Genomic DNA, 13,004 nt, shown 5'->3' on the forward strand with positions numbered 1-13,004 from the left:
TAAACCATTACCATGCCACAGTAATTTCCCTGGTCAACCATTACCATGCCACAGTCATTTCCCTGGTCAACCATTACCATGACAACAGTCATTTTCCCTGGTCAACCATTACCTTGACAACAGTCATTTCCCTGGTCAACCATTACCTTGCCAAAGACATTTCCCTGGTCAACCATTACCACGACAACAGACATTTCCCTGGTCAACCATTACCATGCCACAGACATTTCCCTGGTCAACCATTACCATGCCACAGTCATTTCCCTGGTCAACCATTACCATGACAACAGTCATTTTCCCTGGTCAACCATTACCTTGACAACAGTCATTTCCCTGGTCAACCATTACCATTCCACAGTCATTTCCCTGGTCAACCATTACCATGACAACAGACATTTCCCTGGTCAACCATTACCATGACAACAGACATTTCCCTGGTCAACCATTACCTTGACAACAGTCATTGCCCTGGTCAACCATTACCACGCCACAGACATGTCACTGGTCCACTTATTTCCTGATGAAGTCAGTCAAAACGGAGATGTCAGTGGAGTGAGTCTTTCTAAAACCAGACTGTAGTTCCTATAAGAGTGTTCTTGACAGTATATTCATCCATCTATTCATACATGACTTTTTCCAGCACCTTAGACTGCACACTCAAAATAGATACAGGTCTGTTTTGCTGTCCTTCTTGTGGATATGGGTCACTCTAACATTGGCCATATACAACAAACCTTAAATTGGCATTATTGCTATTACAAACGGGTTAAAAACTACATTAGACCAGCAAAAACATTTGTTTTTGTCAATCTGCATTCAGGGCTCAAACCACCCTGTTTATCATTTATAATAGATCACCTGTCTGAAAAGTACGACAAACTATGAGTTGTAGTAGTCTACTCAATTGGCCCAGCGTTGTCCAAGTTTGGCCGGTGTAGGCCGTCATTGTAAATAAGAATTTGTTGCCTAGTTAAATTAATACGATTATGATCCAAGTCTTTTTTTGTAATTTTTTATTTTTTATTTTTTTTATTTCACCTTTATTTAACCAGGTAGGCTAGTTGAGAACAAGTTCTCATTTGCAACTGCGACCTGGCCAAGATAAAGCATAGCAGTGTGAACAGACAACACAGAGTTACACATGGAGTAAACAATAAACAAGTCAATAACACAGTAGAAAAAAAAGAGAGTCTATATACATTGTGTGCAAAAGGCATGAGGAGGTAGGCAAATAATTACAATTTTGCAGATTAACACTGGAGTGATAAATGATCAGATGGTCATGTACAGGTAGAGATATTGGTGTGCAAAAGAGCAGAAAAGTAAATAAATAAAAACAGTATGGGGATGAGGTAGGTAAAATTGGGTGGGCTTTTTACCGATAGACTATGTACAGCTGCAGCAGATGTTTGAAGTTGGTGAGGGAGATAAAAGTCTCCAACTTCAGCGATTTTTGCAATTCTTTCCAGTCACAGGCAGCAGAGAACTGGAATAATCTGTGATCGGAATAAACTTCTTTTTTTTTTTCGGGTGCCAGCAAGATTTTCTCAATCATGTGCGTGATCTAAAATCAATCACCTGGCTAGTTTGTATGTGTGGAAAGAGGAGGGCGGGGCAGTAGGTTGATCCTGCTGCTCTGATTGGATAGAGTGAAGCTGTAGTTCTTCCACCGCTGGCTTCCTCATTTCATCCAATCTCTTTTCCTGGCGTGTTTCTGGTCTGATCATAGTGTAATCATTCAGATTTATGCTGCCTGCTACTGTGACAAATAACAAATACGAGTATGGCCATGTCAGCACACCCCGAGTAGCTACTACTGTGTCTTGTTGATGAAGTAGTAGGCTACTGTTTCTCCTCCGTATCTGTGGGTCGTATGCCACCCTGTGGTCGATGGTGGAATCATATTTTACTGAGAGCAGAAAACAAGCGTGATGAAACTATTCCTACAACGTCTGGAACGCTACAAAACACCAGAAATAAGTGGTGTCTTTCGGTTGGCTGTGTGCACGAATGTGATTTCAGCATTTTGGTACATCGCCCTACTTGTGTGTAACCAAACCAACATTTAGACAAAAAATGCAATGTATATAGAATTTCTACCGTGTTGCATGATGGGTAAAGAGTCGGTCCGTGATATAATATAGTAAAACAAAATGTATTGCTTTTCCTTCGCCTTGTCCGCAACTTTATTCGTAAATGTCATTAAACCCTGCTCAATATGATGTGGTATTATCAGTAGTAGAAGTGGTAACCGTGAGTCAAACACCTTTGTCCTGGAAGGAGTCCGCCTCTACCAACGTGTACAACTCATACTTACCTGGCAAGGGAGACACCGTGATCACGAAGGCGGTTCACCCAGGGCGAGGCTCAGCCATTGCACTCCGGCTGTGCTGACCCCTGCGAATTTCTCAAATGTGGAAATCTCGATTGCATAATTTCTGGTAGTGGGGGACTGCGTTCGCGCTCTCCCCTGATCTTGATGTTAAAAATAAGTTCACCTTAAGATGTAGTTGATAGTCGGAGTGTTGACTCTTGTTTATGTAGAGTTTCCTGTATCAGGAGATTTATCACCTAGTGGGGTGTAATCCCAGTCCTAGTGGTGTGTAATCCTAGTGGTGTGTCGTAGCACACAGACAGAGCAACATAGGACAAGGGAGACGTAGCATACAGACAGAGCAACATAGGACAAGGGTGACGTAGCATACAGACAGAGCAACATAGGACAAGGGAGACGTAGCACACAGACAGAGCAACATAGGACAAGGGTGACGTAGCATACAGACAGAGCAACATAGGACAAGGGTGACGTAGCATACAGACAGAGCAACATAGGACAAGACATAGCATACACGCAGAGCAACATAGGACAAGGGAGACGTAGCATACAGACAGAGCAACATAGGACAAGACATAGCATACACGCAGAGCAACATAGGACAAGGGAGACGTAGCATACAGACAGAGAAACATAGGACAAGGGTGACGTAGCATACAGACAGAGCAACATAGGACAAGGGAGACGTAGCATACAGACAGAGCAACATAGGACAAGACATAGCATACACGCAGAGCAACATAGGACAAGGGAGACGTAGCATACAGACAGAGCAACATAGGACAAGACATAGCATACACGCAGAGCAACATAGGACAAGGGAGACATAGCATACAGACAGAGCAACATAGGACAAGACATAGCATACACGCAGAGCAACATAGGACAAGGGAGACGTAGCATACAGACAGAGCAACATAGGACAAGACATAGCATACACGCAGAGCAACATAGGACAAGGGAGACGTAGCATACAGACAGAGCAACATAGGACAAGACATAGCATACACGCAGAGCAACATAGGACAAAGGGAGACGTAGCATACAGACAGAGCAACATAGGACAAGACATAGCATACACGCAGAGCAACATAGGACAAGGGAGACGTAGCATACAGACAGAGCAACATAGGACAAGACATAGCAGACACGCAGAGCAACATAGCACAAGGGAGACGTAGCATACACGCAGAGCAACATAGGACAAGGGAGACGTAGCATACAGACAGAGCAACATAGGACAAGACATAGCATACACGCAGAGCAACATAGGACAAGGGAGACGTAGCATACAGACAGAGCAACATAGGACAAGGGAGACGTAGCGTACAGACAGAGCAACATGGAACAAAAAGCAACAAGAAAAAATCCATAAAAGTGTTTCCACACCTCAGAAGCTACAGACAACCGACAACATAGAAAGCGGCAACACACAGCTAGGGATTATGTTCACAAATCTGATTGACCTTTAGCCATGTCTTCAAGCATTTTGTGAAAGTGTGATTGGTGGTGCAGTTACGTGTGTCTGATGGCAGTGTATTCCAGACATGGGAAGCTCTCACAGAGAAAACAGATTGACTTTACCTTTCCTTAAGGGAACTATACAGTCACCTCTCAGTGGAGGACCTTGTGGCTCTGCTGCCATATGTTAGGGTTTTCTGTTTAACAAAAATACTGCGTGGAGGGGGAGGAGCCAGGTCATTTAGGATCTTGAATACAAGACATGCGTCGGTGTAGAATTGAGGCAAAGATGAACGGAGCAAAGTACAGAGAGATCCTTGATGAAAACCTGCTCCAGAGCACTCATGACCTCAGACTGGGGCGAAGGTTCACCTTTAAACAGGTCAACAACCCTAAGCACACAGCCAAGACAACACAGGAATGGCTTCGGGACAAGTCTCTGAATGTCCTTTTGTGGCCCAGCCAGAGCCCGGACTTGAACCCGATCGAACATCTCTGGGGAGACCTGAAAGCAACGCTCCCCATCCAACCTGACAGAGCTTGAGAGGATCTTCAGAGAAGAATGGGAGAAACTCCCCAAATACAGGTGTGCCAAGTTTGTAGCGTCATGCCCAAGAAGACTCGAGGCTGTAATCGCTGCCAAAAGTTCTTCAACAAAGTACTAAGTAAAGGGTCTAAATACTTAACTAAATGTCATATTTACATTTACATTTACATTTACATTTAAGTCATTTAGCAGACGCTCTTATCCAGAGCGACTTACAAATTGGACATTTCAGTAGATTTTTTCCCCTACATTTTTAAACATTTCTTAACTTTTTTGCTTTGTCATTATGGGGCATTGTGATGTCATTATGGGGCATTGTGATGTCATTGTGGGGCATTGTGTGTAGATTGATGAGGATTATTATTTTTCATCCATTTTAGAATAAGGCTGTAATGCAACAAAATGTGGAAGAAGTCAAGGGGTCTGAATACTTTCCGAATGCACTGTACCCCTTATGGCTTGTAATGTAGCCTCTATGTATCCCTTATGGCTTCTAATGTAGTCTATATGTATCCCTTATGGCTTCTAATGTAGTCTATATGTATCCCTTATGGCCTCTAATGTAGCCTCTATGTATCCCTTAAGGCCTTTAATGTAGTCCATGTATCCCTATGGCTTCTAATGTAGTCCATGTATCACTTATGGCTTCTAATGTAGCCTCTATGTATCCCTATGGCTTCTAATGTAGTCTATATGTATCCCCTATGGTCTTTAATGTAGTCTATATATCCCTTATAACTTCTAATGTAGTCTATATGTATCCCTTATGGCTTCTAATGTAGTCTATATGTATCCCTTATGGTCTCTAATGTAGTCTATGTATCCCTTATGGCTTCTAATGTAGTCTATATGTATCCCTTATGGCTTCTAATGTAGTCTATATGTATCCCTTATGGCTTCTAATGTAGTCTATATGTATCCCTTATGGCTTCTAATGTAGTCTATATGTATCCCTTATGGCTTCTAATGTAGTCCATGTATTGCTTATGGCTTCTAATGTAGTCTATGTATCCCTTATGGCTTCTAATGGAGCCTCTATGTATCCCTTATGGTCTCTAATATAGTCTATATGTATCCCTTATGGCTTCTAATGTAGTCTATATGTATCCCTTATGGCTTCTAATGTAGTCTATATTTATCCCTTATGGCTTCTAATGTAGTCTATATTTATCCCTTATGGCTTGTAATGTAGTCTATATTTATCCCTTATGGCTTCTAATGTGGTCTCTATGTATCCCTTACGGTTTCTAATGTAGTCTATATGTATCCCTATGACCTCTAATGTAGTCTATATGTACCCCTTATGGCTTCTAATGTAGTCTATATGTATCCCTTATGGCTTCTAATGTCGTCTATATGTACCCATTATGGCCTCTAATGTAGTCTGTGTCCCGTACTGTAGCTAAACATGAACAGGACAAAGCCTTTGGCCTCGATTGAGGGCTCTATTTAATGTGTTAATCACTGAAGCATTAGTTTCCACCATAGAAATGTCAAGGGTAATTTCTGATTGAGTCGACATGTGCACCGTTTACCGTGAACGCAGTCTCCTCGAGGGCGGGAACGTTGCCTTTCAAAGACTATAATCTGCTATCATATACCACACCCCCTCGGGCCTTATTGCTCCATTACCCCTCCGTCAGACATAGAGGAAGGAAGAGAGAAGACACACCACCCGGCCTCACACACACACAGAAACCACCCGGCCTCACACACACAGAAACCACCCGGCCTCACGCACACAGAAACCACCCGGCCACACGCACACACACACCAACCAGCCAGCCAGCCACACACACCAGCCAGCCAGCCACACCAGCCAGCCAGCCACACACACCAGCCAGCCAGCCAGCCAGCCAGCCACACACACACACCAGCCAGCCACACACACCAGCCAGCCACACACACACACACCAGCCAGCCACACACACCAACCAGCCACACACACACATCAACCAGCCACACACACACATCAACCAGCCACACACACACATCAACCAGCCACACACACCAGCCAGCCAGCCACACACACACCAGCCAGCCACACCACACACCAGCCAGCCACACCACACACCAGCCAGCCACACCACACACCAGCCAGCCACACCACACACACACCAGCCAGCCACACACACACACCAGCCAGCCACACACACAGAAACCACAAAACACACACAGAAACCACCCAACACACACAGAAACCACCCAACACACACAGAAACCACCCAACACACACAGAAACCACCCAACACACAGAAGTTATCAAAAGCTTGTTTTTTAATTCAACAAATTGACATCTTTCAGCGAGGTGTTTGGTTAAGAAAATAGAGGGATGAAAATAAATGACAGAACATGAGGGTTGTTTATGATCGTCATGACTACGAAGGGAACAGGTAAACAACAACGATCTCTGAGCATGATCAACTACAACAGTGCTCTGAGGGAGAGAGGAGAGAGAGAAAGATGGAGGGACGTATAGAGGGAAACAGACGGAGAGATGAGGAGAGGGAGAGGAGGGTGTTCTCTTCATCACTCCATGGTGTCCTGGTTCTCCTGGTCTCCTCCCATGTAGACAGAGAGAGAGAGAGAGAGATGAAGAGGGACAGAGGGAGAGGAGGGTGTTCTCTTCATCACTCCATGGTGTCCTGGTTCTCCTGGTCTCCTCCCATGTCATCACTAGGCTCCTTGCCCTCCTTGCTCCTCTTGCTCTTCTTGTGTTTGTGTCTCCTGTGACCGTCTCCTTCTTCACTATCATGTCTCCTCCTGCTGCTACTGCTCAGAGTGAGAGGGGGAGGGAGAGAGACAGACAGAGAGAGACAGAGAGGAGAGAGAGGGGGAGGGAGAGAGAGACAGAGAGGAGAGAGAGAGGGAGGGAGAGAGAGGAGAGGGAGGGGGAGGGAGAGAGAGACAGACGGGGGAGAGGGAGGGGGAGGGGAGAGAGAGAGATGGGGGAGGGGAGAGAGAGAGAGAGACGGGGGAGAGGGAGGGGGGAGGGGAGAGAGAGAGAGAGAGAGAGACACAGAGACAGGAGAGAGAGAGAGAGAGACAGAGAGAGACAGAGAGACAGACGGGGGGAGAGGGAGGGGAGGGAGAGAGAGACAGAGAGGAGAGAGAGGGGGAGGGAGAGAGAGACAGGGGGAGAGGGAGGGGGAGGGAGAGAGACACAGAGAGAGAGGGACAGAGAGGAGAGAGAGGGGGAGAGAGAGAGAGAGAGGGGAGAGAGAGAGAGACAGTTCTGATTCTGATACAACAAAGAGGTGAAATAGTGTGTGTGTGTGTGTGTGTGTGTGTGTGTGTGTGTGTGTGTGTGTGTGTGTGGCGTACCTGCGTGATGACTTGTGTCTCCCCTCCTCCTTCTCTCTGTGTCTTCTCTCTCTGTGTCTCTCCTCCTTCTCACGGCTCGACCGGTCTCTGTGACGCTCCCCGCCTCCACCACCACGCTCACCACCACTGCCACGGTCACCGCCACGCTCTCCCCCTCCGCGGTCACCTCCACGGTCTACGCCGCCACGCTCCCCTCCTCCGCGGTCACCTCCTCCGCGGTCACCGCCGCTGTAGCCACGCTCCGCCTGGTATTCCCGGTAACCACGGTACCGCTCCTCGTCACTATGGAGACCACAGACAGACAGAATATCTCATTGGACGCTGGACAGTGACATGACTTATCATCTTTTCTGATTGGACAGTGACATGAGTTCTGTCAATCTGTCGGTCGTTGTTTAACCTCTCTTGGGTAGGGGGCAGTATTTTCACGTCCGGATGAAAAGCGTGCCCAAAGTAAACTGCCTGCTACTCAGGCCCAGAAGCTAGGATATGCATATATTTGTATATTTGGATAGAAAACACCCTATAAAGTTTCTAAAACTGTTAAAATAATGTCTGTGAGTATAACAGAACTGAAATGGCAGGCGAAACACTAACAAGAAGTTAAGCTTGATTTTGATGTATAACACTTGTACTTTACATTAATGTTAAATATTTATATTTCCGTAATTTGAATTTCACGCTCTGTAATTTCACAGAATGTTGGCCAGGTGGGACGCTACCGTCCAGCCTGCCCTGAAGAAGTTAAACAGATCTTTTCTGATTAGACAGTGAGATGAGGTGTGCCTGTTGGTCGTTGGCTTTCGACCTTCGTCTCTCCCGAGCCCGTACGGGAGTTGTAGCGATGAGACAAGATAGTATGTACTAAACAATTGGATGCCACGAAATTGGAGAGAAAAGGGAGTAAAATTCAAAATAAAATAAATATATATATATATAAAAAGAATGTGCTGTAAGCGCACTCCACAGCATGCTATCGTATTCAATATGTTTCTATAGCTCAACTGGTTTGTGCGTTGCCAAGAAATGCGGTCACTTGTGTTAGCGAGCAGAGGACCACTGGTCCGAGTCCGGTACTGGGACAGTGGGGGAAGATATACTGTTAGGAGAACACTGTCGCCTCGTCGTCCTCGACTAACCCATTGCGGCCTTGTCGTTCTCGACTAACCCATTGCGGCCTCGTCGTTCTCGACTAACCCATTGCGGCCTCGTCGTTCTCGACTAACCCATTGCGGCCTCGTCGTTCTCGACTAACCCATTGCGGCCTCGTCGTTCTCGACTAACCCATTGCGGCCTCGTCGTTCTCGACTAACCCATTGCGGCCTCGTCGTTCTCGACTAACCCATTGCGGCCTCGTCGTTCTCGACTAACCCATTGCGGCCTCGTCGTTCTCGACTAACCCATTGCGGCCTCGTCGTTCTCGACTAACCCATTGCGGCCTCGTCGTTCTCGACTAACCCATTGCGGCCTCGTCGTTCTCGACTAACCCATTGCGGCCTCGTCGTTCTCGATTAACCCATTGCGGCCTCGTCGTTCTCGACTAACCCATTGCGGCCTCGTCGTTCTCGACTAACCCATTGCGGCCTCGTCGTTCTCGACTAACCCATTGCGGCCTCGTCGTTCTCGACTAACCCATTGTGGCCTCGTCGTTCTCGAATAACCCATCGTGGCCTCGTCGTTCTCGACTAACCCATCGTGGCCTCGTCGTTCTCGACTAACCTGTTGTAAGCCATAGTGGAGGGGCTGTGCTCTCGCTCTCTCTCCCTCTCATGTGGTCTCTCCCTGGGTCTCTCTCTCTCCTTCTCCCTCTTGTCCTCCCGTCTGGGTCCTGGTCCTGGTCCTGGCCCCGGCCCTGGTGGGTGGTAGTACAGTAAAGAACATCAGGTCAGACTGATTGATTGGTTATTGATTGACAGGTTGATTGATTGATCACTAGTAAAAAAACATTAGCTGAAACCCCAAAACAGTTTATAGAGGCGCTGACAAACAGAGAGTAAGGCTGGGATTCTATCTGATCCTGCTTCGTCAGCTGTGACCCTTTTGAAAGGCAATGTTCCCGTGTTCACGGAGACCGTCGTCACGGTAACCGCTGCATAGGTCAGCTCAATCAGATATGACCTTTAAATTCTGCTATGACACAGATCTACCGCTGATCACATTAAATAAGTACATTGTCTGTACCACCCTCCTGTTTTGGTTTACCTGGAGGGTGGGCCGGTTTACCTGGAGGGTGGGCCGGTTTACCTGGAGGGTGGGCCGGTTTACCTGGAGGGTAGACCGGTTTACCTGGAGGGTAGATCGGTTTACCTGGAGGGTAGATCGGTTTACCTGGAGGGTAGGCTGGTTTACCTGGAGGGTGGGCCGGTTTACCTGGAGGGTGGGCCGGTTTACCTGGAGGGTGGGCCGGTTTACCTGGAGGGTGGGCCGGTTTACCTGGAGGGTAGACCGGTTTACCTGGAGGGTAGATCGGTTTACCTGGAGGGTAGGCTGGTTTACCTGGAGGGTAGGCTGGTTTACCTGGAGGGTAGTAGTCCCACTGTTTAGACTGGTCCATCATAGGAGGCCATGGAGACACCACACCTGGCATAGGAGGAGGGTAGCCACCTGGAGAGGAGGAGGATATACTGTAGTGATGAAGAGGAGGAGGATATACTGTGGTGATATACTGTAGTGATGTACTGTAGTGAGGAGGATATACTGTAGTGATATACTGTAGTGATGAGGACATACTGTAGTGATATACTGTAGTGATGAGGACATACTGTAGTGATATACTGTAGTGAGGAGGATAAACTGTAGTGATATACTGTAGTGAGGAGGATAAACTGTAGTGATATACTGTAGTGAGGAGGATAAACTGTAGTGATATACTGTAGTGATATACTGTAGTGATATACTGTAGTGATATACTGTAGTGAGGAGGATATACTGTAGTGAGGAGGATATACTGTAGTGATATACTGTAGTGATATACTGTAGTGATGAGGATATACTGTAGTGATGAGGACATACTGTAGTGATATACTGTAGTGATGAGGATATACTGTAGTGATGAGGATATACTGTAGTGATATACTGTAGTGATGAGGATATACTGTAGAGATATACTGTAGTGATGAGGATATACTGTAGAGATATACTGTAGTGATGAGGATATACTGTAGTGATATACTGTGGTGATATACTGTAGTGATACACTGTAGTGAGGAGGATATACTGTAGAGATATACTGTAGTGATGAGGATGTACTGTAGTGATGAGGACATACTGTAGTGATATACTGTAGTGATACACTGTAGTGATACACTGTAGTGAGGAGGATATACTGTAGTGATATACTGTAGTGATATACTGTAGTGATATACTGTGAGGAGGAGGACATACTGTAGTGATGAGGATATACTGTAGTGATATACTGTAGTGATGAGGATATACTGTAGAGATATACTGTAGTGATATACTGTAGTGATGAGGATATACTGTAGTGATATACTGTAGTGATACACTGTAGTGATACACTGTAGTGAGGAGGATATACTGTAGTGATATACTGTAGTGATATACTGTAGTGATATACTGTGAGGAGGAGGACATACTGTAGTGAGGAGGATATACTGTAGTGATATACTGTAGTGATACACTGTAGTGATACACTGTAGTGAGGAGGATATACTGTAGTGATATACTGTAGTGATATACTGTAGTGATACACTGTAGTGATACACTGTAGTGAGGAGGATATACTGTAGTGATACACTGTAGTGAGGAGGATATACTGTAGTGATATACTGTAGTGATACACTGTAGTGAGGAGGATATACTGTAGTGATACACTGTAGTGAGGAGGATATACTGTAGTGATATACTGTAGTGATACACTGTAGTGAGGAGGATATACTGTAGTGATACACTGTAGTGATACACTGTAGTGAGGAGGATATACTGTAGTGATGTACTGTAGTGATGAGGACATACTGTAGTGATATACTGTAGTGATGAGGACATACTGTAGTGATACACTGTAGTGATGAGGACATACTGTAGTGATGAGGACATACTGTAGTGATATACTGTAGTGATGAGGATATACTGTAGTGATGAGGACATACTGTAGTGATATACTGTAGTGATGAGGATATACTGTAGTGATACACTGTAGTGAGGAGGATATTCTGTAGTGATACACTGTAGTGATATACTGTAGTGAGGAGGATATACTGTAGTGATGAGGACATACTGTAGTGATATACTGTAGTGATGAGGACATACTGTAGTGATATACTGTAGTGATGAGGATATACTGTAGTGATATACTGTAGTGATGAGGACATACTGTAGTGATATACTGTAGTGATGAGGACATACTGTAGTGATACACTGTAGTGAGGAGGATATACTGTAGTGATACACTGTAGTGAGGAGGATATACTGTAGTGATGAGGACATACTGTAGTGATATACTGTAGTGATGAGGACATACTGTAGTGATATACTGTAGTGATGAGGACATACTGTAGTGATATACTGTAGTGATGAGGACATACTGTAGTGATATACTGTAGTGATGAGGACATACTGTAGTGATACACTGTAGTGATGAGGACATAATGTAGTGATATACTGTAGTGATGAGGACATACTGTAGTGATGTACTGTAGTGATGAGGATATACTGTAGTGATATACTGTAGTGATGAGGACATACTGTAGTGATACACTGTAGTGATGTACTGTAGTGAGGAGGATATACTGTAGTGATACACTGTGAGGAGGATATACTGCGGTGATGTACTGTAGTGATGAGGACATACTGTAGTGATATACTGTAGTGATGTACTGTAGTGATGTACTGTAGTGAGGAGGATATACTGTAGTGATACACTGTAGTGAGGAGGATATACTGTAGTGATATACTATAGTGATGAGGATATACTGTAGTGATATACTGTAGTGATGAGGATGTACTGTAGTGATATACTGTAGTGATATACTGTAGTGATGAGGATGTACTGTAGTGATGTACTGTAGTGATATACTGTAGTGATGTACTGTAGTGATGTACTGTAGTGATGAGGATATACTGTAGTGATATACTGTAGTGATGAGGACATACTGTAGTGATATACTGTAGTGATGAGGACATACTGTAGTGATGAGGACATACTGTAGTGATGAGGACATACTGTAGTGATATACTGTAGTGATGAGGACATACTGTAGTGATACACTGTAGTGATGAGGACATACTGTAGTGATACACTGTAGTGATGAGGACATACTGTAGTGATACACTGTAGTGATGAGGACATACTGTAGTGATACACTGTAGTGATGAGGA

The 13,004-nt window shown here is 45.1% G+C and overlaps 1 protein-coding gene and 1 non-coding gene across 2 annotated transcripts in view; one reads left to right on the plus strand and one right to left on the minus strand.

The window, feature by feature from the left end:
- Window positions 1-2,309: 2,309 nt before the first annotated feature.
- LOC135538203 (U1 spliceosomal RNA) lies at window positions 2,310-2,473 on the plus strand. The gene has a single exon (XR_010455339.1). It is a non-coding gene; the product is annotated as a U1 spliceosomal RNA (small nuclear RNA).
- A 4,129-nt stretch (window positions 2,474-6,602) lies between these two features.
- Window positions 6,603-13,004, minus strand: part of LOC135538194 (pre-mRNA 3'-end-processing factor FIP1-like) — a 33,406-nt gene continuing 27,004 nt past the window's right edge. Inside the window, 4 exon segments of the mRNA XM_064964163.1 lie at window positions 6,603-7,115; window positions 7,668-7,949; window positions 9,387-9,519; window positions 10,185-10,271. Coding sequence (XP_064820235.1) covers window positions 6,974-7,115; window positions 7,668-7,949; window positions 9,387-9,519; window positions 10,185-10,271 — 644 coding nt within the window. The 3' untranslated portion in view covers window positions 6,603-6,973.

This window comes from Oncorhynchus masou, unplaced genomic scaffold, assembly GCF_036934945.1.
Source record: "Oncorhynchus masou masou isolate Uvic2021 unplaced genomic scaffold, UVic_Omas_1.1 unplaced_scaffold_930, whole genome shotgun sequence".
Lineage (NCBI taxonomy): Eukaryota > Metazoa > Chordata > Actinopteri > Salmoniformes > Salmonidae > Oncorhynchus > Oncorhynchus masou.